The sequence below is a fragment of the Neolamprologus multifasciatus genome, chromosome 16 (assembly GCF_963576455.1).
Source record: "Neolamprologus multifasciatus chromosome 16, fNeoMul1.2, whole genome shotgun sequence".
Lineage (NCBI taxonomy): Eukaryota > Metazoa > Chordata > Actinopteri > Cichliformes > Cichlidae > Neolamprologus > Neolamprologus multifasciatus.
In genome coordinates, this window is record NC_140454.1 from 20,002,300 (window position 1) to 20,027,893 (window position 25,594).

A 25,594-nucleotide genomic window follows, 5' to 3' on the forward strand; every position below is an offset into this window, starting at 1 on the left:
GTAAACAGAAAAAAAAAACCAACATGCGGCCCATTTAAAGAGAATGTGCTTACATGAATAATTTATAGACTACATGAAAGAACTTGCTTACGTGTTATTTTAAAACAAAATCTGTACATTTTCTTGCTTTTCTGTTTTCAGGTGGATCGTATGTCATTTCCATGTGGCTGCACAAAAGAAGGTTGCAGCAATTCAACTGGAAGAGTGGAGTTCAATCCCATTCGCGTTCGAACGCATTTCTTGCACACTATAATGAAACTCGAACTGGAGAAGAGTCGTGAGCAGCAGCAGCAGCCGTCCCCAACCAACGGGTACCACGGCGAAGTAAGCGACCTGGGAAGTGGAAACCCTTTTGCTCAATCACAGCACAGGCTGGAGTACTCGCTGTCAGATGCAGTTCCACAGGCGGCCAGCATGCACCTTCAAGCTGCAGACGACATGGAGGAGACACTAGATGATGAAGACGAGGAAGAAGATGAAGAGGATGAGGAGGAGGAAGAGGAAAACGACGAAGATGAGGACGATGAGGAGGACAGTAGCAGCGTTTGCAGCGGGCTGTCTGATTCCAGCACACAAAGCTTGGCTAACAGCGACTCTGAGGACGAGGAGGGGGACGATGATGATGAAGAGAAGTCTGAGAACTTTGAAGACGACATGACGACACCGTCGGTTTCTCATACCGAAGTTGTGCCCTTATCCTCTGTGCTGTGTTACAGTGATGGCTCTGTGGGACATGACAACCACATTAATGGGAACACTTATTTAATGAACTCCTCTCCGGCTGAGTACTATCAGCTGGGGGGCACGAGCGCCATCTCCAACGGCCAAACCAGCCAGCCTAGTGAACCTTATGGGGAAAACTTGGCATTCCAAGATCCAGTTAGTACGACCAACGGCAACGTGGCCCAGAGACCTTTCAGCGTCACTGCTGAGCAGTACACAGACTACTCTAATCATGCTGAAGAACAATACGCAGTCAATCACCATTTTACTCTAAGCGGTGGTGCCCCTACCACCCCGCTGAACTGTTATACACCTGACCCGAAGAATAAAGTTTTGTCCAAAGCGGCGTTTGAGGACCAGGCAGAAAACGAGAACCAGGCTCCATTTCAAAACTACCTGAACAATAACAATCAGAGTTCCTACAGCAGTCACAACTCATGTATGACAACTGAGCAGCCACCACAAGAGTCAAGTCTCAACGGACATTCTGACCTGACCTTACTAGCAAACAACACTAAGAACCTGCCTTTACCAGACCACTGCCCTGAGGTCACAGCCATTTAGTGTGCCTCACCTTTTTAAGTATTCTTTAAGTAGTATTACGTCTTCAAGAGGGACATAATCATGGCCTTTTTGGATTATCTGACCTTAAATTTCAAAGCAATTCACTGCGCCGTAATGCATTTTCATCTGTAACTATAAAGCCACAAGTTCATTATGTAAAAGGCTTTGAGGTGCTTTTCGCTGTCTCCAGTACATTGTGTGCTTAACTGCAAAATCGAACGTATCAAAAAAACATCAAAGCATAATTTATGTCACGCTGTGCAATGTATCCTGTAATTTCAGATGTAAAGTTCTAGTTTTAAGCAGATATTGTACTGTAGATGGAACTTTTCTATGTCTGCTATATGTGTCAAATGTGCAAAAAAAAGGCTTATTGTCAATTTATTTATTGTTTTTGAAGTATGTGTATACTTATTGTAAATGTTTTGATAACAATACGCATGCCGTTTTCGGAATCTCAGTGATGTTTGGGGAAAAACGCCATTGTTTTATATTTAAAAAAAAAAAAAGTGTTGTATACATAATGTACATTTTTCTTCTTGTTTTTGTCACAATTATATGCTTTTCTATGGTTTTGAAAAGCATGAAAAAGCCTGAAAACTTATTTGTATGTTTGGAATATGATATCAATAGAAATGTCAAAATCAATTCACAGCCTTGTTGGGGCTGTGTCGGGGTCCAGTGGCATGCAGTTGGTTTGAAATCACTTCAGTTTTCTCCCCGCTGTTTACTCTTAGAATAAAACAATTAGCATGTGTCACTATAAAAGAAGATTTTTAATGTGAAGACTTTTTTTTTTTTAAAACATACAGGGATATTAATGAAGTCATACTTTGACATATGTCCAAAAACTATGAAATATTTATCAGTGAAATAGAATTCATTTGAACAGTAACTGGTCTAGTGGACAAAATATGTCCTCTAGAAATGTGCCAGTAATGCTTATGGGATTTCAACATTATACTGTCTAACAACTTAGATGTTTATTTACGTAAATCCCATAAAGATTTTAATTTTGGTTTTGTACGACTAATGGTTTAAACAGATTTTCTCTTCTACAGAAAATCCTTAGTAAAATCAGCCGATGGGGCATTTCATCACTTTAACAGTGCTTTATATTTGTATTTTAAGCATTGTTTGTTTGGTTAACAATATACAGTTATTAAAACTATAAGGGGTAAACATGTTCAAGGTTGACAATCAAAACTTATTTTCAAATAGTACACAGTAGGGCTCCTGGGGTCCTGTAAGCCATCAAAAATGACAACCAGATACGGAAAGAATATTTACCAGAAATGTATAAATAACCTTTAAAATCACAGACAAGATGGAAATTTAAGTGACTGCTCAACAAGTGGAGGACTGCAATACTTCAGTAAACAGCGCTGCTGTAATGCTGGTGTTACCTTGAGCTCCCTGCTCCTGCATGAATACTGATATTTGTCCCACTTCCAATGCTGCAAATATCCGCAACATCACTATAATCAGAAGACTCGGCGCAAGAGTTTGGGTGGTTTTGTGCGACACTTGAGTAGCTGGGACCTGTCATGCCACGTGCCACAAAGGAAGTATATAGACTGCTTTCAGGCAATCGTGGCATCGTCAAAGCCAATAGTTCTGATTAACTGTGCCAAAGCATACAGTGTGAGAAGGCTAATACGATGACATCCATATGGGAATCCTGCGTTTGGTTTTATGTTCCAGTATTTATTATGAATGATATAATGAAATGTGTATTTGTGGTTTATTAAAAGTCTGTATTGAGTAAATTGCTTCTCTATCTTAAAAAAATGTCTTCTGTTTCATGCTGGTTGTGAGTTGTAAAACATCATGTGCCTGATTTATTTAATTCGATTTCGTATTCTGTGAAATGCATATGTTTTGCACAAAATGGTAATTTTTCTTTTTCATTGTGTTTGGTTTCAAACTGTAGATAGACAACTTCACTTGACATGATTTTGAAATAAATATTAAAATTTCTTTTGTATCTAAATCACTTTTGATATATTTTCATATTCAAGCACAAAGTGAGGAGGTTACTGAAACAGTGGCAAAGTTGAATTTCTAGTTGCAAAGCGCCCTCTGCAGGCTAAATGAAAAACTGAAACGCAATAGCTTTAAGCGGGACCCAACTGAATTTATTGAGTTCAAAATATAATCATTAGACCAAGGCACTCTAACACAGAACATTTGTATCCATTCTTCCGCCACTAAAACAAATTTACATTAATCCACAGCCATCTAAACACTAGTGCCTGCACCAGAAATTCATTTGAGAACCCCTGCTGTAAAAATGGAGTCCCTTGGGCACAATATTTTCCATTCACAGTTTCCTTAAAAAAACTAAAAATAAAAAATAAAAAAACCCACCAAAGCACAAACTTAAATAATACAGGAAAACTGTGCTGCAGTTAAAAATAATATATCTCAGAAGACAGTATTCATTACTGCATACATGATGCTAAAAAACAAAAACCTATGCATTAACTGATTGAAATACATGTTTAAGACCCAACTTACTTTCCCTCAAAAAAAAAAAAAAAAAAAGACTAAATAATAACAATAACAACAACAACAATAAAAAAGATACTTTCAGAATCAACTGAAGTGTATAAAGTTCAGTCCTGCTCTGAAGGTCCTTTTGATTAAAAAAAATAAAATGAACCAAAACACTGTGTTGACACAAATCTGTTAACCGTAACCTCAATAAACCATCACCCACGCTGACAACACTGACACACTCCTGTCCAAGGGGAAATAAAAAACAGAAACAAACAAAAAAACAAACAACAAATTATCCAAGGCACTGGACGGTACTGAATAGGAGGTTTTTCAGTCCAAGAAACACATTTTAAAAAAGGCACAATGTACATCATTCTTGTTAGTGTCATGTTTTCACTGCTTGTCCTAAAATGTGTTTTTGACTTGTCATTTTGAATCTTTATGATCTACACAATTCACAATTTTTTCTTCATTTTAGATTCATATATTTGTTGACAGATTAAAAGAAAAACCCTTTTCACCCTACACAGAGGGGATCCATGGCTTAGTTATACAGTGAGAGACTGTTTTCGGGCATGATTAGGGTCCACTTAAACTATTGGAGAAAAGAGTCACTGCAAAGCAATGCAAAATTGTCATGAGTAATCACCTTTTAGCCCACTATGACAACATTTTTTAATAGGTTTCTTCCATTTTAATTACTATTAAAATGATGTGAATCACATTTTGCCTTTGGAGTCCCTTTATCCAGTTCGACTTCTATAGGAGGCTTTGGATGTCTGCTCTGCACTGGATCACAATATAAATCAGGGACTACCTTTAGGAACAGAGTTCAATGCTGCGGAGACCTGATGAACCAATTGATCTTGTGCCCAAGACCTTAACCCTATAACATGTGTTATTTTTCCTTCCCATTTCTTTCCTATAGATAGTTGTCTCTGGAACTTACTAGTGTTAGCTTTAAATACCCAAAACTGTGTGTTTTGGTTGTGAAGACTTGGAGTGGTGAAAATATGTCAAACACAAAAGAGGCACTTGTCAGCAAAGTGCATCTTCATTGTTCATATACTCAGCCCAAACTTTCCTTCAGCTCATCTCTGTATAAAAATAAATAAAAAAAATCAGTGTGATAATTTATCTAAAAATAATTAAAAAAGGAAAAAAAAATCAGCATGGAAACTGCATATAGTATTTTTTTGTCCTAGCTTGTTCCTCACGCAGATTAGCTTTTTCTAAAGTGGTATTTTGTGCACTCAGACGAAGGACCAATGCTGGTATCTGTCAGAAGGGTTGCAAAGAGCCAGAGAAGGATGCTCGTGACGAGCACTCAGACACATGTTCCATCCGGGATTGTAGAATAACTGGTTCTATATGAAAATTTAAAAATGCATATACACACACACATATTACTTTAACAATAATATAATGCAGGGATTGTGAAATTAGTGTACACTAAAAAGACTAAACTCACATCCTTCAGTTCCCATTTTTGCTCTGCTCCCACCACTGTCTTTTTGCCTTTGTACTGGCAGTCCTCCAGCTTCACAGACCCCTCCGCCCCGTGCAAACACAGCTCCTTCTGAATGTTGTGTCTAATCTCGTGATGTGTGGAGTACTCAAAATACTACGGCATAGAAACAAATAATGTATTTTAAGTAAACCTGCTCAACTTGTCAAAAAGAGATAAAACAGACGTGTTCCCACTGACCTGGTTTCCTCCTAGACCATGACATGGGTACATGATCAGCTGTTTCCCACCCTCATTGTTCTCCCCTGCATCCAGACATGAGTCCTTGCCCACATTTTTCACCTACAGAGAAGAGGAGGGAAGGGGAAAGCAATGAGAGGAAACAAAATGAAAAACTAACATCCAGTGCAAGCTGTTCAAACAACTTTAGCCTCTAGAGTGCTTTCAGCGGTGTTAAATTGGAACTGCTCAGTACCCTCTGGAGATCCTAAGTGAAAACCCACAGTGGCTAGACAGTGTGCTGTGAGGTTTGAAAAGGAGAGCTGGTGGTCTGGTGTGTGATCTTACTGAGCCAAAGCGAAGTGGGTTGAGATCAGGCATGAAGACTTCTGGATAAACGTTCTGCAAATACCAGGAGAAGCTCTTGCACTGCAGCTTTTTACGGAGTTCCACACGTTTGGAGATATCGCCAAAAGCTCCCTGTTATAACAGAGAGGCAAAACTTTTTTTAAACTGTCAAAGCACACTTCTGGCATATTTAATGCTACCTTGGCTTTGCTGCAACGCAACAATGCCCCAGACTGGCTTCTTATATTGTATTTAGCTTCTATTCCTGCTGTTAGATATCTGACAAAAACATTCCTCAGTATCAAAAAGCAGTATATTCAGTGAACATCTGACCTGATGCTAAAACCTAAGCCTTGTGTGAATCTCTCTCTAAAATTTCACACCAGCTAATAGTATAGATACTGCATTTTCACACTACATACTTTTATAAAATTACATTATGGAAAAGACACATTACTTCTTTATACAAAAACATAGTAATATTACTCTGTTTAAAATAAATCAAAATATTGCTGATTATTATCATACTTGTTTTTCTTAAGTCAGCAGGTATATTTTGGTAGTATAATTACTCATTTGATAAATTAACCACAGACAAGTATTTGATCGCTGCACTTTTTAAACTGGGAGTGGCGAGTGGAGAGTAATGACTCATTTCAAAGGATTTGCAGGCGCCCAACTCACCTAAATAATGAGGGCTTTACTATAATGACAAGGATGTTTCTCACACTAGTGCTTACTGATAGCTACTACAGTGGATTCTGTGATGCTGTTGACAAAGCCGTGTCTGTCTGAAGCCAGTGGGTGAGGGCTGGTCTGCTCTGTGAGGTGTCGCCCGGAGGGAAATTGTTTATAGGACCTGTGGGACCACATGTTGGGAAACCCTGAGAGACAGTGTCATTTACCAGAGATGACTCCTTCTAGGCCTCTTATTCCTCTGTTGGTTTTTACCCCCAAAAACGTGCCCCTCACCCCCCATAGCACCCACAGCTTTTAAGGAATATTTCAATTTACTCTGCAGTGGTTGCCCTGGTAAGCGGAGAGGTATGCTTTTCTCTGCAGAGTATCTGAAGTTATTGATAAGCAGACATAATGCCTCCTCTATGCAAAACATTGGACAAGAGCTGGATTTGCTCAAACTTCTTTTGTGTGTTTTTGGGACAGTAATGAGTGGCCTTAAAACACTTAGATACAAGTAGATGGAAAAATTTCTGCTGCAGACCAATTTGCAAGTTGCTGCCATTTTTGTTTGTTTTTTAAAAAACAAGAAAATTCAAAGAATCCTATAACAGAGTAGAATAGAATAGGACTTCAAATGCAAAATAAAAAAATAAATATCGAATTCTGGAGGAAAGTGCGAGCCTTTCACCAGGAGCAGAAACATCTGGATGAGCATGTTGATGCCATTCATGGAGATCCTAAAGACTGTTCCAGATCATGATTTTAAAATGTATCCAACTCTAAATACCAGTTGTCTGTTTTAAGGTTTGGGTGTCTACTAAACTAAAAACAAAGTAATTCTAACATCTGGGGGGAAAAAGGGAGTAAGAAGCTATACGTACATCTTTTGCGATCTGCGCAGCTTGCTGGTTACGTCGGTAAAAGATCTCTTTGTAGTCATCCATCCAGACTTCAGCCAGTCTCACCTGATTGCGAGCAATCACTTGTGTGCCCTTAGGAAAGGTGTGTGGACTTTTGGTGCGGAAAACATGACCAACAATGGAACAAGGAATTATCTCCAACTGTCCTCCACACTGCCATACCTTCAAATTAATGATTGACAAAACAGATGCACACGCCCATGCAGCAGTTTGAATAACTGAATGGCTCCAAGGATAAAAGATATTTCCACACATAATGACAGCTTGGTAATACCTTACCCTAAAGGACATTTCGATATTCTCCCCACCCCAGATTTCCATTTCTTCATCATAGCTTCCGATACGGTAGAAATATTCTTTGGAGATGGAGAAGAGCCCACCAGCAAACGTGGGAGTCCTGTGGATGCATTTTGTTAAATGTTTATAAGCTTCAAAAGAAGATTGGGTTTCAGATGAAGTCGATATCCATATACATGCACAACTTTGACTCACTTGATTGGATACGTTTCATCCTTCCTCCTTTGCTTCTCATGATCTGGTAGGCTCTCCCAACCAAATGAAAGACTCCAATCAAAGTTACCCCGATTGTGATTCTGGCCGTAAGGGGACGGTTTCATGAACTCAAAAGTATTGAGATCAATAGTGGTAATGTCAGGACTCACTACTGCAGTGTAGTTTTCCGCTATCCTAGCCAGCAGAGGTTCCAGCCATCCATTAAAGCATTCACCTGTTAATACACCCACATAGGGAAATGCATCACTTACTACTTTCTCTGCAAAAAGCACTAAACTACTTTGTTTAGAACAAAAATCCATATGAAAAATGGCTTTATAAAGGAGTAAGCAGTGTTTACAAATTGTGCGGGTGTGTGTTTAAGGGTGTGCAAACTAGTTTTTAAATGTGTGAGTAGTGTCAGTGGTGGTGACTAACAATGAGCATCCAGAAAGGTGAGTGTGTCACCGGTCGCCACGGAGGCACCCAGGAGCCGAGCAGTTATGAGTCCTTTTCTCTCTCGCTGGCGCATGACTCGTACAATGTTCAGCTGCTTCAAATAATCATCCAGCTTGTCCTTTAACTCATCTGAAAGCGTGGGATATCAATTAGACGTTAGAGTTAGAGATACACAGATGCTTAATTTGATGAATACAAGATAAAAAGCAACACAAAATACTCCAAAATAAATCAAATAACAATAATTGCTTAACTGCTTACTAGTTAATCTCACAGACCCTAGCCCGAAAAAGAAGACTTAAACAGATTAAGAACAAATTCATGTTCCTTCCATTTTTAACTGAGCTGGCTTTCAAGAAATCTGCCTGCTCACAGCAAATAGCTGAGCTTAGGTGTCAGCTGAACTTCATTCTTTGAAACCTCTGTCCTTTCCAGGATTACGTTTCCTTCCTACATCTGACCCATTTATAATGGTTAACTCTGACTCATCTCTAAGCTCAACCACTGCTAATTCCTCTTAGGAAAGTATTCACCGCGGGGCCCCTTGCTTCCTGTTGTTAACCCACATCAGGTGCCACAAAAGAAGAAGCAGGGAGCTCCCCTCTGCATGTTTCATGGCACACAGTGAGTTGCCCACCCAACACGCTGCATGAAATTGAACCCAAAAGTGAGCAGGACAGTCATGAAGGAGCCCATTGAAGTTTTACCATCTACGCTGGCGTCATCCACCAGGATGATCTCTTTGAGGAGAATGGCGGGGGAGGTGTGAAGGACACTGTATACCGTCCTTAGCAGAGTGCTCCAGGCCTCATTGTGAAACACAATTATCACACTGGTGGTCGGCAAAGGGGGGCATCGCTTGAAGGTTTGCTCAATGCATCTGTACAAGGAGGAAAAAGAGCACAAAGATCTGACTATCCTGTACAGTTCCTGAGTGGCACAGTATAGTTATTACATCTCCAGGCTCTCCCCTGTGGGGAGTCCATTTCAGCTGTTACACTGCATGTGTGGCAACCTTTGAAATACCTGCCATATTAGAGTAGGACAAACTTTGTAATTCAGCCTAGGGAGATTGCCAGAACATGGACTGGCTTTATGCGTCTGCCTTGTATCGACTAAACTGACATGAGAAGCCCATGTGGATTTCCATGTGTTTGGCTGTACTGCAACAAGCCAAGCAAAACGTTGCTTCTTCCTGAAATTTTAACCACAATAATTGGCCAGGCATGCTGAAACAAAGTCTCTCTCACAGTAATCATCTCTGTGGTTTCTGCCTGACATTTTCCCCAGTTACAAAAAACAGAAATTGAGAGAAATTTGTTGGGGTTAGATGGTCGCTGTTGCATTAAGAAAACTACTTTTAAAACAATTTATATGGGTATTTTTCAGAGTGAAACTATATTTTAGACAGAAAGAGTAGCATCAATACTGAATTCATATCCACAGGATAGTATAAATACTTGATTTTTTAAAAAATAAAGCCAATGTTTGATCTAATATGTCCCTTAATAACACAATCTTTTAAAATTGTTATTTTACATAGGTTCATCAGAAGCCTGGAGAGTGTACACATACTCTGGTGGTCTTGTGTCTGCACCCAGGTCTCTGCTCAGAGAGATGTGGTCACTTGCATACAAGTTAAAGCAGTGTTTCTCTTCACCCCTCTCCTTCTCCTTTTGCTCATTGGGGCTCAGCGAGTCAGTGTTGAAAGGTTTCCCAGCAGCTCCGGGGGCAAGAGGGTTCTGGGGTGGCCGCTCCAGAGCTGGCCTGAGCTCAGCAGCAGTGTAGTGACCTGGCAGACAAGACGTGCCGTCTGCTTTCTCCTGATGACGTACAGGGGCTCTGATCTGCATCTTTGGCATTGCATCCCTGAAGTTATTGACAGCTCCCATCACCATTCCCAGCATGGCATCCCGCTTCACTGCCATTTCCTTCAGCCACGGGTCCTCCTGTTGGCTTTGGCTTCCGACTTCCCATTGTATGAAGAACACAAATGTGACAAAGACAAGAGCCACTATGAGAAGTTTCAGTGGGTGCAGGCGCCTTCGGAGTACTCTGCGAAGAACTGGCATTCTTTTTGAATGTAGAGCTGGCTGGCTTTGGATTGAGATTCAGCTGTAACAAACAATCATATTCATAATCCGAACACTGACAGCAAACAGTATTTATGTGGCTTCAGGATTTATGACATAAAGGGTTGAAGAAAAAAACAAAAAAACACCACACACACAGAGAGAACATAATGAAATACTGCCTGCATATTTTACCTTTTGGTAATAAAAAGGTAGGCGTGAAGCTTCCTGTGCTCCATTGAAAAATCACATATTTAAAACCGGCTGGTGAAATCAGCAAACAACCTCGGGTCTGGATTCCCACAGCAAAAAAATACAACGCACCATGAATCGCTGACCAACACGTTAAGGCTAACAACGTCCTTTAAACTGCTCTCTGAAAATTAAACAAACGCCATCTCGCTCTAGCTGGAAACCATCGCTTTCACTTCAAACAAAACTTTTCTTCCTGGTGAAGCCAAAAAAAGTCAAAAGATTTGCTCAAAGATTGCCTCAGTGAACTTCCGTCTCGTTGGATCCAGGTGTGCTCCTCTCAGGTAAAAGGCTATGACGTACATGTGCGCTTGCGCAGAGAAAACCTCTGCGTATCAAAATAGTGCATCAGGACACAATCCACACCTGAAATGAAAACCAAAAAAAGGCCATTACGACAGAAGAAAACTCGCTAAAACCTTTAGAGATAAATAATTAAATAAATCAAAGATTTGACAATCACTGCTGAATGGAACATTTAGGCTATCGCGACAAACTATTATATAAATACGTTAAAGTGGTCTGGAGCTCCTCGAGAAATGTTTGAGACTCCTCTGCGCGGAGCTGCTTAAAGGTGTCATTAATAGGATTTGTTCTAGTGGTCATTCACTGGGACAGTTGCTGGGTTACAAATAACGGAGGAACGCGATATATCCCACCGCATCCAATCAAGTGTCTGAGAAACGCCGCATATTGGCCATAGAGCTTAAACTTATGAACTCAAGAGGAACGGACAACGCACATGGTACACAAAAATCTGGAAAAGTTACGCATCCCTCCCAGCGAAGACGCGAATAATTATTAAAAGCTTTCCGTATTCCGAATAAAAGTTGTTGGCTAAAAAGCTTAGAAACTCACCACCGCACACTGCAGCTTGTCTAATCCTTGAAATGTCCCTCGTTTCCCACAACGGATTGTGTTCATAAAGAGTTGGATGCTTGCAGGAGTAAAGACGTGGATTCCGCCTGCAGGGAGCTTGCTCTGGTGCCCAGTTTGAAGTCTTTCTGCTTTTTGACTCGCACAGTGACTCCATCTGTAGTGACTGTGTTCTCCGCAGCTCGCTACCCACGGCAGGCAGCCAGTTTATTATGTCCATTAAAATGCTTACCGTGTGTCCTATTCTAGTCACGCTTGTAACTGTTTTTCTGTGTCAGCACCGGTGATGTAAACCGTCTAGTCATATTGTGTTTTCATTCTGTTAGGCAGGTATCCATGCTTTCTGAACAATAAATCAAAGTTTGAAGGGGGATAAAAGCCAGGCCACAGCAACACCATATCTGAAATAACTTTATTTGGAGAAAAAGACAAAGACAGTTCTACATTTCTGTTATACGCTTGAGAAAATAAGTCAGTAAATCACTATTGTTATCCAGTTATGATAGATTGTAACAGATGCAGAAGCACATTTACATCTTAATAAACTTCAAAGATACTTTCATACAGACTTCGTAAAGACTACAAACTGCAGGAGCTTTCTCTTTCTGTCTATGGGGGAAAAAAAAATCCCTTAAGTTGTGCTTGAATATCTTTACACTTTTTTTCCACCCTCTCTTTTGATGGTCAGCTACCAACTATTTACATGTTCAGAAAACTTGACAGAAAATTCAAAACAATACATGTGGATTCAATCAAATAGTTACAGAAAATATTCCTCTATCACAAAAAATACAGGTCCAACACTATGATCTCAGGGAGGCCCGAGCTTTGTCCAGGATGTCCTTTCTTATTCTTGGATAATTTGGATGAGCAGCCAGAACCTGTGAACAAAAATTAACAAGATTAACAGGACAGAAACATGTTGAAGATATAAACTATTAACATCCAAACGTGTCTCACCTTATGACAGACGTCTATGGCATCGACATATCGCTTCGCTTTCAAGTAGTTAAAAGCAAGCTTGTACCCTGAAATAAAAATGGACATACATGTTAGAAATGTGAGCCTTTGAATCTTTGTCCTTAGTAACAGAGCTAGACGTGTGACTTTGACATACCAATAGTTGGGTTGGTTTGATTTCCATGTTTCCAAGCCATTTCATAGTTCAATGCAGCATCGCGGAATGACTGCTCTTTTTCCATTATATAGCCCCTATATTCATATGCTTTACTGCTTGACTGGGGAAGAAAATAAATAAATAAATAAATAAATAACTGTGCAATTATAAATTTACTTAAGTCAGTTTCTGCATAACAAAGAAACACATTTTGAAAAAAAGCACACAGAAAAACAGATATATATGTTAACTGCACTGTCCTCATTTCATATTTCAATAGTGACGACATTTTCAGGCTCACCTTGTTATGAGAGATGCATTTGTTTAGGAGTTCCAGGGCCATCTCGTACTTCCCTGAATGGATGTAGATGTCTGCCAGGAGTAGCCAGCTTTTCTCAAACTCATCTGCATCAGCAATGCTCCAACTCATCTTAGCTACACGTTTGAGCTGGTTCCTGGCACGAGGAGTTTGCTTTAGCATCATGTAAGCTGTTGCCATTGCCAACAAGGCTGGCACATGGTCTTTCTGAATGGAAACCAAGAATATCGGTGAGACGAGATGAATCTGACACCACTGCACCACTATGCCACTTCTAATTGTTTGCACTCAAATTGTCAATGACTTCATTTATAGTTCCATACAACAGATGACATGTATGGATGACAATCCATTAACATTTAGCAAATATTAAATGAATACTTAGTTGGATACAGTGTAATGTACAGTGTATATGCACAAAAGAGAGCCTGGAGAAAGAGAAGGAAGAAAAGCTTCTACTTTGGCTATAATGTCTACGAGAGAGTCATGCTCGACCTAGAACTTACTTACCTCATTGTTGGCAATATCTGTGAAAACACTGAGGGCTTTCTCTATATTGGCCTTCTGTTTAGTCGCCATAAGGCAGTAGTTCTCCAGGATGCGGAGCTGTACGTGTCCACTCTGAGTCTGAGGCTTTAACTCCTTCAGCAGCTTCTCAGCTGTCCTCACAGCAAGCTGCTCTGACTCCTGCTTCTCTGTAGAGTTCCTGGAGAGCGACACCAAGCAGATGCAAATCTGTTATAACAGAAGCTTACACTGCATAGTCTAGTACTTCTTCCCTTATGTATTACATTTTCTTAATTACGACTACTTACCCAATTTCACCATCTAATGTCTCAAATAGCTCTCCTCCAACCGTGTCATTGTCAGGGTTTAGGTAGATTTCAATCATGTTATATACAGCATTTTGGCCCCAATCATTGTCTTTTCGTGCCTTATTAAAGTGTCGCAGAGCATCATTAGGTTGTCCTGTGTACCTGACCAATAAGCACAAGTTTAGTCATTGAGTTCGACACAAATGTTCCTGTAATCTCTGGAAGACACTGTTGTAACTTACCAAAGATGAAGTCCTTTGCAGTAGTTAAACCCAGGGTCAAATCGAGACCTTGAAGAATGTTTTTCTGCCATATCAAGAAATCTGGAGGCATCTTCCAGCTTCCCAGCCCTTCTCATCAATTCAATAAGACGTGACAGAATGTGGTAGTTGTCTGAAAACAACACGTGCAAGATATTATGGCTTCCATTTAGACAATGCCAAATCACATTTGATTTTAAAAAATGAGAAAGATGGCCCTGTTATACCTGGTGTGCGTTCAAGCAGTTGCTGAAAATGGAAAACTGCCTTCTCCTTGTTCTCCTTCCTAAGCATAATGTCTGCCAACATCTAAGGAAAAACATATTTAAGACACAGGTTGTTATTTATGGTTCAGAAAAAGGTTATGGTCAAAACTGTAGTGGCAAACGATCAGAACAAACCAGAGTCGCATCTTCATTAAATTGGTCATTCTTCAAAATGACGCTGCACTGCTCCTGGCATGCATCAGTCTCACCTAAAGTAAGGTACAAGCATGCCAACTCCAGCATCACCTAAGAACAGGGGAAACATTCTAATAATGAAGTTGATGTACCAAACTTACTGGTACAGTAATGACTATATACTGTAATGAGTCATTTTGCCTAGATAAACCTATCAACAACTAAGATCACAATTTAAAATTTTAAAACACTTGGGCAAGACTCAAAAGGACACCAGTGCTTGTTACCCACAGCTGCAGTAAGTACACAGAACGTTTTTGATTCAGCTGCACTGACCTTGCGATCTGTCTCACAATACACAAGAGCCTCTTTGTAGAATTTGACTGCTCTCTCATAGCCCCTCTGACTTGTGTAGTGTTTGGCGATCTCAGCACAGATCTCAGCAGCAAGTTGCTTCTGCATGGGGACAGCGTCCGGCTGCTCCAACTGCATGCGTTTCAGCACTTTGGCCTGTACATCCCGAGCCTATCAACAGAACATCATCATTATGGAAATAACATCAATCAGCATCATCATTATTATTAGAAAAAAAAAGAAAGGAAGACACAAGTCTTACAATGGTTAAGATGTTTTTGTGTGTAAAGAGGACCAAGAGAAAGCCAAATGCCTGGGCCTACTTACTCTTTGTAGTGAAAGTATAGACTCCTCTGTTTTCTCAACTTTGTTTTGGACTTTGGCTAACAGGACCAGATAACGGCAGTCGTCTGAGAGCACAGGTAGTTGATTCACTGTGTAAAAAGTTCAAAATGCATAATGAAAATGGCAACAATTAGTCAAAGCATTTTCAAAAAACCAACAGAGAAATGTTTTGATTTGGTCTATAAAATTTAAGCAGTGTGGAATTTCCACAATCAACACTACCTGTATCGTCATGGCTATGGACAAAATATAATCATGACTAGGCTCTCTTGTTTATTTCGCTGTTAACGTCAAGACTTCACTGTATATAAAATAGTGTGACGTCTTAAGCACCTTGTTCATGGGCCAGAGCATCATGCAGGACCCTTTCACAGCGCTCATATTGCTTCATTTTCATCAGCAGCTCTGCCAGGTCATAACACAGGAAGTTCTGTTGCTCAGTCTTCAGGGCCTCTTCATAGTAATTTATTGCCTGTGTAAAAGCAGACTAGAGTCAACAAAAGATTGTCTCCACTTGACTTGTATTTTATCTTTTAAATAAGTTTATGACACAAACCTTGATGTAGTGATGAGTCTTCACCAGGGCCTTCCCTATCTTGCTGGCTAAAGCACCATCTTTAGGGTTCTTCTTCAACGCTTGCTCGTAAGCCTCAATTGCTTTCTGTGGCTGAGGATAAACACACATGCAGATAAGTGGTGTTGGTTTAAGTTTTTGTAAATATTAGAAACGGCTATAAACACGTGGTAAACACTTTAGAAGCTGTTGCATGAGTAAGAGCTGTTAAAGGAAACTGAATCAAGAAACAATTTCTGATAGCCAGGTTGGGAATCTGCATTTTAACCTTCAATGATGTCACCTCACTTATCAACATAACCAAAATATGTGTAACACAAGTAATCATAGCAGGATAAAGCTGCCACCTATAAAATTATGTAGGTTACTAATCAGTTGAGCAGAGGATTAATCTGTCACTGGGATAGTCTGTTCTTTTCCTTTGTCTACCTTTAATGAAGAACTTTATAAAGAGACCTGCTGTTGTTGTTTAACTGTAATTGATCAGTGAGAGTTACGCTGCTGTTGTTAATCAGTGGTTAGTGTGTGATAATGGAGAACATGTCCTTGAAGACATTATAACACACTGAATTCAGCTGCTATTTGATGGAGGTGTATGTGAGCTTGCAAATATCCGGTGCACCGTATTCACGTTAAAAACAGTAGGGAGATGATTAGATGACTTTCTATGCTGCCAGTGATCCCTAGTGAATGTACATGAATCATGTGGTTTGAAAATACTTGATAAATTATTATGAAATTTGAGCATTACAAAAATGAGAATTACATTTCCTTTCCAGCAACAGGGATGACTATTTAGGATGACTATTTACACCCCCTCAGCCTCTGAGTCAGTTCCCTGTTTAAGTATTTAAAGTTGTGATGTCCTGTGATTTTAATACTGTTATTAAAACTGTACACAATATCGTTCAAGGGATAAACTCTTGGTTCAGTAGCTCATTTCACGAGACGTGGCCTTTCCTAAACCACCTTAAAGTGGCTACCGAGCAAGGCTTTTAGGTTTTACAGATTTAGCAACGAAGCTTTAGTAAAACTATGTTTCATCATTATGCTCAAAACTGCACAGCAAGTGCACAATCAGCACAATCTACCTTTTTGTTATTCTTGTTGTTCTCGAATACCTCAAATATACATTAAAAAAAAGCGTTTTAAAGCCAAACTTAAGTTGGTTGTTATATTGTCCAAAAGACACAGATGAAACACATCTTGCACTTACTTCTTGAATCTTCATGTAGGCATCACCAAGTAAGACATACGTGTGAGAGCTGGGCAGCTTTTCTATCATTTCTCTGGAAAAAAGATAGAGGTATCATATCACATATGGCGTGCTTCATTATGCAGACAGATGTCTGTGCTGGTCTGTGATTCAGTCACACTTTACTAAGTCTCAGCTGTCAATAATAAGTATCATCTGAGACCAGTTTCAAGACTTGAGGAAACTGCTCATTTCCTTTCAGCTGAATGGCTTTGGTTGCCTTTATTTCATTTAGTTTAATCTTGTGATGTTATAAATTGTACTACAGACTTAACTTGATGACAGGTAGCAGCTGTTTTCGGAAGATATTACAAGGTTATGTAATCAATCAACTTAAACTACTTCAACTATTTCTCTTTAAAAATTCACATTGTTTCAGATAGAATGTGTCTTCATATATTTAACTACTGCCTAATATTTCTGTATTTTGCTCACTGGAGTCCAGATTTAGTGCTCACCTGTAACAGCTTGCATACAGGCGTTTCTCTTTTCTGTGGTTCAGATATATATCTGCCATTTTCTCCTTAGCTTGGATGTAATAGGGCTGCTCCGGGGTAATATTTCTGAGCATACTCAGTGCCAGTTCTGTGTCACCACGCAGCAAAGCCAGGTCCGCATTAGCAATAGTGACTCGTAGCTCCTCAGGTGTTCCTGAAAACTCATTGATGGCATCCTGCATCACTTTTGCTGCTTCATGCTGAAATATGAAATCCATTCATGAGCTTATACTGAATTCTTCCATCTTTTTTGATGTATGTTGAAACCCAAAGTAAGTGCACCAGCTTTGACTAGCCAGTCAAAATACACTATTTTACCTGTTCTTCATTGAGCCAAAGGGCCTCAGCTAATTCCAAGAAGACAGAGACACAGTCTGCAGAGCTCAGTTCTGGCTTCTTGTTTTTGGACTTGGACGAGGATCCAGCTCTGCGGACACCTGGAAGATTCATGGCTATCTGCAATGTCTGAATAGCCTCAGTAAGTTCACCTGTTTTCTTCTTAGTCTGAGCTTTGATCAGGTGATACAGTGGGTGGTCTCGAATCTGGAATTGGAAAAAATTCAAGACTCCTTACTGTCATTATGCATGCATAAAAAAAATCAAGGCAATACTTTTAGCAGCATACACTTCATATCCTATGACTGCTAGTGACAACGGCTTGCTTCATAATTATATAAGTTATTATAAAAATAGAATATAAATTATCTGGCAGCGGGTCAAATAAGCCATTGGAACAGTGTATTATACAGATTTAGCTGCCAATAAAACTGTGGTGTTGATGGTGATTTTACCGCAAAGTTATGGCTGAGGCAGAGTTCAAGGGACTGAGAGCACAGCCTCACGTTACCCTGCAGTAGATGGATCTGTGCCATTAACAGATGAGCATCTGCATGAGAAGGACACTGGTCCAGGCAGTGTTGTAAAGTACTCTGAGCAGCATCAATGTCACCTGAATGAACACAGAAGCAATGCAATTTAAAAAGCTATCTAAGAAAAGTAAACACAAATATTTTAACTGCAGTCCTCACCTGACTGATATTTAACTTTGGCAAGCAAGAACACTGCTTGAAGGAGACCTGGCACAATTTTTACTACTTTGTCCAACACAGTAGCACAGTGCTGGAGCTGAGGAGCAGCAGGTTGGCCTGGAGCAGGAGGCTTTGGCAAAAAAAATAAAAGGTTTGTTTTTAATGTATTGTTTTGTTTGTTTTTTTTTATTTTATTTTAAGCCTCATTATTATATTCTTAGAATCCATATCTGTACCCATGTATCTATTTTGGGAATGCACAAACTTGTGGCAAAGAATTCACATAAACATTTGTAGGACCCACAAACATCCTGTCCCTTATGATTCTTCCAGCTGTACCTTAGCAGGGCAGAGGGCAAGATATTCTTTGACAATCTCCAACAGGAAGTCAGGATTCAGTTTCTCTAGGTACTCTACTCCAAGAGGCAGCCCATGTAAGGAAGAGAAGTGTGCATCCACTGCATCATTCAGCAAGTTGGTGACCTCTTCCTGTGACCGGTGGCGTTTCATTGCCAGCACAGCACGTAGGTATAATAATTCCTTTAACACATATATATTTTTTAAAGAACGAAAGAGAAATAGATATAAATTAACAGAAAGTACTGCAAACAAACTGACAAGAGTACAAGATGAATAAGAGGCATCACTGTGAAATTAAACAGTCACTCTGGAAAACAGTGAAAAGTCACTGAAAGACCCAATGAAGCCGCCGTTGCTTATCCTGCCAGAAGCCAAAACATTCGACCAGATTTTGCGTATTCCTGCAGAAAAAAATCCTACCGCTGATTTTCCAATAGACTGCTGAAACTCTGTCAGAAATTCCAACTGTTGTTCTGCATCTTCAAGATTTCCCTCTATCAGCTGGCAATGAATCATACCTAATTAAGAGGAAAAAAAGTTATTTCCAAAGATATTTTTGAAATCTGTGACATACTGATCCAAATTAACATACAGAAAAATAATCTGAACACATTACCAGTCAAAGCAGAAACACTACTGTGATCCCTGTTGGTAAAAGGAGTCTTATACCACTTCATTGCCTCCTTGATTCTGCCCTGAAGCACCATCTGGTAGCCCAGCTCTGTGGCTAAGTCTGAATCCCCTTGTGCCAGAGAAAAGGCTCTTTCCACCATTCTGAAAGTCTGCTCAATCACTTTCTCATTTCGTCCACACTGTAATGATAATAATTAAAGAACAACCCAACAAAGTGCTGTAAATCAAATAAATTATACCATTGTGATTTTACAAAGAACACTGAAAGTTGTCTTACGACCCGAGTGAAGGCCAGTGACATTTGGTAAAAAAGCTCAGGGTTGCGTGGCTCCAAAATCTCCAAGCTGCTGATGAGGTTTGAAAGATGCTTTACTGACTGGGGACATAAAAACAATTTATACAAACTAATGAAAACAAATAGTTTATCTGTATTTGTGTCCAATTTCTGCAATATGAAATGAAAGTATGAATGTGTGAAAATGTGTAAGTTCTACCTCGATAATATTGCCGTCTCGGCATAAAGAATGCAGGGCTAACATCCGAAGTGCCTCCAGGTTATTTTTATCTTTCTGTAAAAGCCTGAAACATGACACAAGGAGATGTGAATAAAGTCCATCTCCTACACTTAATAAGGTTGGACTTCTTTTATTCGTAGTAATAGAATATCTGATACTGCTGCAGTAGTCTGTTGAGCTCCCAGGCAAATAACATTAAAGATAAAAAGACTTGTGAAGGCGTTTGAAGGATGTAATGAATACTGTTTGCTGCCTGCACCCCTCCCATTTCATAACATCACAGTTAAGGCACCACAGAGGCTCAGAACACGGTGCAACCCGAGAAATCACTCTTCCTCCTGTTCTGTAAACCTGAACCGCAACTCCTTGGAATTGTATGTCTTTCCAACACTTTGGCTCAAAGGACTTTTTATACTATGTGCCACTTGCTAAAGTCCAGGGGGGGTGGGGAGTGGGGGGCAAGCACAAACAATGGCTTAGTCAGTGTGCACTGGTTTGAGGCATCACGTTGGTGTTTCATTTGCACTTGAATGCTGAGCCATTTGTAAAGGCAAACTGTGTTTTCTTATATGCACTTCCTGATCTTACAGAGATAATACCATTTCTTTAAGAAAAAGAAAGAGGAAATGAGCAGAAATAAGCTTGCAAAACAAAATGAAAGACTATTCCTACATGTGATTTGGGAGAAAGCTCTGAGCTATCTTAATCACCTGTGTGCTACATCTATGGTTTGGTCCCAGTCTTGTAGGCTCAGCAGCAGTTTCATTTTCTTGGTGAGAGCAGGTAAAAACACAGGGAAGCTCACAATCACTTGGTTAATGATCTCCAATGCTCCAGAGTAGATCTGGTGATATTCACAGTATTGAGCCTGGGATACATGAAGCATCACTGAGTGGTTAAAATCACTAGAATCATTACTAATGAGTAATCAGAAAATTGTAAGGTAATAATCATATCACAAACAACAATCTGTCAAATGAATAACTAAAATAATGATACAATAAGTAATGTTAGATTTACAGGGCCTGTAAGAACAACTAGAGAAACAATAACATGCTAACATATGTAGCTGTGGTTAAGGAAGACTATGTAATGTGGATCTGTATTTCCCATGTCACCTTTCCCATCATGGCGAAAACATCTGCTCTCTCTTTCAGTCCCTCATCAAAGTATTTCCCAGCCTTTCTGGCGTAGGCATCTTTACCAGATGTCACATCTATCCAGGCTTTGAGGATTAATCCCTAAAGAATACGTATCAGTCCACATTTGGCAAACGTGCAAACACTTATCAGACTTAAATGTTTTATAAAAATTGAAGAGTAATGCTGATTTCTCAAACTGAAACAATAACTAAATAAATAGATATGTCGATCTCACCTCTTTCGAGCCATTGGAAAGTTTGATCATTCTCTCTGTGTACTCTCTTGCCTTATCATTTCGCCCTAATAGCCAAAGAAAGGTGCCAGCATAGTACAGACTCTTGGGAGGTGCACTTTTACGATCTTCTTTTACCTTAGCATCAAGTTCTTGAATAACTTCTCTGTCTGGGAACACAAAGAGACACATAAGACTGGAAGCACTTGTTGGCAATCCATTTCCACAAGAATCCATGGAAAAATAAATGGATGATGTGAAAATGTTGTCTTACCTGGGTTTGTCTTTTTTTTCTCTGCATATACAAGAGCCATTAATGTGCAGAGAGAGAGCTCTCGATGATCTCTTATAGTGTCCAGTTCTACCTTAGCTTCTTGAATTTGATCTGTAAACAAATAATGACAGAGATGCACTAATGAGAGGCAACAAATCCGACCTGAAAACGTTTAATTAGATTTTTTCGAGCTTACCTTGCACGAGATTACCGTATGCGTGAAAGAATTTATAGACAGCATCATTGCTGTACTTCTTTTGAGCAGCCGCTGCAGCGTTCACCGCGTGATTGAAATACTTCTCATAGCAATAGTACTTAATCAGAGCCTGTGGGAAAAGCATGCGGAGGACACCGTGGTGTTAGCAAAAGCGGTTTGTAAACCATTTTCCAACTAGCAGACCAAATATCAAATGCTAACTAAAATAGATAGCTCCTCCGTTAGCTAGTAAGCGCAACGGCTTTAACGTTAGCTGGTGCAAATGCTGTTATCACTGTTGAACTTTTTGGAGAGATATATACGTCAAACACATGTTATACGTGTTACTTTTGTTTCGTATCTTAGCTTAAATACGCCATTCGCTTTCATTTGAAGCTTTGTACGGTGTAGCATTTATCAAATTTGCTTACCAGGGTTGTCTCTTCATCCTCCATGTTCGCTTCAAGTGGCAACAGTAACAGACTTCAGTATAACAGTTGGAAATAATCGGGAACTACACTTTATTTTAGGGTAAAAAGGATGTTATTGTACTGTTAGTTTGGGTTTTCGCCATCGTGCACTAACGCATTTACTGTTGCCTGGTAACTTAGGAGCGTGGCGAAATGAAGGTAATTAATCCCTACGTTATTTCTGCCAGGCATTATTTAAGTCCACAGCTTCTTGTTTTTCCTTCGCATTCTAAAGTAAGAAACAGATCAAAAGCCTTACATTGTTCATATCCTCTTTGCAATTTAAAAAATATTTTTAAGAAAAGTCTTTCAGGCGACGACTAGCAATGTACCTAGGGCGTGTATGAAGCCTCACAGACAATACTCAGGGTAAGGAAAACATACTTTTAACGCCATTTTCACATTTTGGACTCGGCATTTCCCCTTTTGTATCTCAAGGTGGCGCAATCATCCCTTTTATAAAAAGTGATCTATCCTGCTGCCACTAGTATAAGCAAATTAACATAAGCTGAGTTTGTTCTAGTAAGTGTCAAATATTTTGAACTGCAATTTTTAAAAAAAATCACACACCAGTTTCACCACTTATTTAGTTGGTCCCACCTTCGAAGCTGTGCGTTTGAAGAAGAAAAAAAAAATAGAGCATGTGAAATGTAAAATAAGTTTAACCTACTTTGAATATATGGAAATGATGTGTGCAAGCTCCATGGATTGAATTACATTTTGATGTTACAGCTTAGGTTAATGCGGGTGTTGTGTGTGTGGCTGGCCTTCTTTTTGCTAGGTCTGTACAGCTTTCCTTCACAATTTTACATCAATTAAGGCTAATCTTAAAGTCTTATCAATTGTATTATTATTATTTGTGTATTATAAACTATAATTGTTCAGCTCATGCTAAAATTTCTCACCCATTAGCACATTTTTACTTAGTTTACTCTCTGGAATAAAAACACGCACATGCACACAGTGATAATTGGTGGCCCAGTGTTATGCAACACTATTCATCAGCTGTATGAAGTATGCAGTGTTGAATCCACGGCAGGAGCATGGGTGCAACTGTTCCAAGAGAGACCTTTCCATGCCTTGTCAGATACTGTTTAGCACTGACTCTGGCACATAATCATTACTCTCTACAGCACACATCAATGGTAGAGTAAATCAGGTTGGTATTGAGCTCTGTGCATGTGCAGCAATGGGAAATGTCTGTGTAGTGCACCACACAGTTTTACTCACAGAGATTATTTAACACAAATGCTAAACAATTTTACCAAGAATTTAGCATCTATTGTTATTAATAGTACCTTTTGTTATTGTATAAATCCAAACAAAGCATATAGAATTGATAGTAATATTGTAATTGCACTTACATGGTAGAAAGTTGAGGTGTTGTACTTAGCAAAGAGCAATAAATACTGCATGTGTTGTTGCACATCCAGAGAATGCATCTGAAAACCTATTAGTGAAAGACGACGGAATATGGACCCCCTGGGATATGCTGCTATAGCATTCTAATGGCTGTATCCATTGTGGTTTGTACAGACCATTATTGATCAAAGCACCATGCCCACTAATACAAGCAGCTCACTTGCTAATGAGCCCTTTATTTCTTTTTCCACAAGTGTTGCAATAAGAAAAAAAGTTGCCTGAAATTTGATGATTGCTTTGCACTTATATGTATGCACTCTTTCCACCGCTTTTTGCTTATTGAACTCTGGCCTACAGATTGTATTTTATGTTCTGTTATGTTTCTTGAGGTAGCAGACTGATTGAGGGTAGTGGTGACGTCAACACGGTGCTTCCCAGTATATTTTAAAGGCAATAAAATATTTTTAGACCTGAATACATTTAATGCAATTGTTGTTTGGAGCAAAAAATGTATAAATGTATATGAAAATGTTTCAACAATACTAAAAAAATAACAGTCTGAGAAATGTTATTGGTATTCTCATTATATAGACATTAACTAGCAGAAGGCGTTGTTTGATCCTTTTACTTTAGATACTATATCATGCGTACTAAAAATATAGGAATTACTTTTGAAAATATTAACCTATATCCCACAAATTTCAAAATTTCAAAATCCTGAAGATCAGTCTAATTTGAGCAGGAAGGCATAGCTCAGTTGTTTTATGGTTGACATATTGTAGAAAACAAAATAAATTATTGATATTGAAGCCTGCTTTGAGTGCCCATCAAAGGTTAGTGTGGGTGATCTCTGCCTATACAGCTTACTAGGGCTACCTGTTCTAATGGTCATCAAAACACGTCCTTATTGATATACACAGCCAGTCAAAAGTTTGGACACCCCTTCTCATTATATCTTTTTTTTTTCATTTTTACTACTTTCTCCATTTTAGATACATGCTGAAGACATTAAATATATGAAGCAAGATATATGGAATTATGCAGCAAAGAAAAAATGATAAATAACTCTGAAAATAGCCACCCTTTGCTTGGTTGGCAGTGCTGCAAACCCTTGAGCTTCTGTCAATGAGCTTCATGATGTAGTCATCTGAAATCATTTTCACTTCATGGGTGTGCCTTATCAGGGTTCATTTGTGGAATTTCTGGCCTTCTTAATGGGGCTGGGACAATCAGTTGTGTTGTGCAGAAGTTGGGTTGGTACACAGCTGACAGCCCTATTTGACAACTGTTAGAATTCATATTATGGCAAGAACCAATCAGCTAAGTAAAAAGAAACAACAGTCCATCATTACTTTAAGAACTGAATGTCAGTCACTCTTAAAAATTGTTAAACTTTGAATGTGTCCCCAAGTGCAGTCACCAAACCATCGAGCGCTATGACAAAACTCACATGAGGACCGCCCCAGAAAAGGAAGCCAAAGAGTAAGCTCTGCTGCTGAGGATAAATTCGTCTGAGTCACCAGCCTCAGAAATTGCAAATTAACAGCACCGCAGATTAGAGCCCAGATAAACGCCACACAGAGTTTCAGTAGCAGACACATCTCTACATCAACTATTCAGAGGAGACTGAATCAGGCCTTCATGATCAAATAGCTGCTAAGAAACCACTACTAAGGCAAAGCAACAAGCAGAAGAGATCTGAGAATGGAATCTACAATATGTCATGGAAAGTAAGAAAAACCATTAAATGAGAAGGTGTGTCCGAACTTTTGACTGGTAGTGTATATTAAGGTGTCAGAACTTATCATTAAGGATACAGGGGACCTTGTAAAATGTCATCTTTAAGAATCCAGCATAAATATTGCTTTA

At 39.3% G+C, this 25,594-nt stretch overlaps 3 protein-coding genes across 7 annotated transcripts in view; 1 reads left to right on the forward strand and 2 right to left on the reverse strand.

Annotated features, from left to right (window-relative positions):
• csrnp3 (cysteine-serine-rich nuclear protein 3) overlaps positions 1-4,070 on the forward strand; it is a 25,868-nt gene extending 21,798 nt beyond the window's left edge. For all 4 annotated transcript variants that reach the window (XM_085135872.1, XM_085135874.1, XM_085135875.1 and 1 more), the window contains one exon: positions 142-4,070. In XM_085135872.1, the coding sequence (XP_084991998.1) occupies positions 142-1,287 (1,146 nt within the window). In that variant the 3' untranslated portion in view covers positions 1,288-4,070. The remainder of the gene's footprint in view (positions 1-141) is intronic.
• galnt3 (UDP-N-acetyl-alpha-D-galactosamine:polypeptide N-acetylgalactosaminyltransferase 3 (GalNAc-T3)) lies at positions 3,406-11,755 on the reverse strand. Of its 2 annotated transcripts, none has more exons than XM_085135870.1 (12): positions 11,559-11,755; positions 10,644-11,066; positions 9,952-10,491; positions 9,084-9,256; positions 8,356-8,505; positions 7,918-8,152; positions 7,705-7,822; positions 7,387-7,587; positions 5,825-5,956; positions 5,498-5,599; positions 5,261-5,413; positions 3,406-5,156 (listed from the first exon to the last, which is right to left on the reverse strand). In XM_085135870.1, the coding sequence occupies exons 3-12, from the start codon at positions 10,446-10,448 to the stop codon at positions 5,043-5,045; spliced, it is 1,875 nt and encodes a 624-aa protein (XP_084991996.1). In that variant the 5' UTR covers positions 10,449-10,491; positions 10,644-11,066; positions 11,559-11,755; the 3' UTR covers positions 3,406-5,042. The 2 variants fall into 2 exon arrangements, with proteins under 2 accessions (XP_084991996.1, XP_084991997.1); XM_085135871.1 differs by lacking the exon at positions 11,559-11,755 and adding an exon at positions 11,212-11,368.
• Positions 11,756-11,969: 214 nt separating this feature from the next.
• On the reverse strand, positions 11,970-22,523 carry ttc21b (tetratricopeptide repeat domain 21B). Its single transcript, XM_085135869.1, has 29 exons — positions 22,325-22,523; positions 21,894-22,023; positions 21,698-21,808; positions 21,427-21,593; positions 21,168-21,290; positions 20,760-20,917; positions 20,029-20,113; positions 19,812-19,910; positions 19,518-19,713; positions 19,322-19,419; positions 18,881-19,081; positions 18,542-18,671; positions 18,305-18,462; positions 17,832-18,056; positions 17,475-17,713; positions 16,978-17,050; positions 15,744-15,854; positions 15,521-15,659; positions 15,170-15,276; positions 14,825-15,013; positions 14,489-14,599; positions 14,315-14,396; positions 14,070-14,220; positions 13,828-13,989; positions 13,523-13,718; positions 12,995-13,219; positions 12,694-12,814; positions 12,537-12,604; positions 11,970-12,457 (listed from the first exon to the last, which is right to left on the reverse strand). Exons 1-29 carry the CDS (start codon positions 22,346-22,348, stop codon positions 12,380-12,382), a joined length of 3,957 nt encoding a protein of 1,318 aa, XP_084991995.1. The 5' UTR covers positions 22,349-22,523; the 3' UTR covers positions 11,970-12,379.
• Between the last annotated feature and the right edge of the window lie 3,071 nt (positions 22,524-25,594).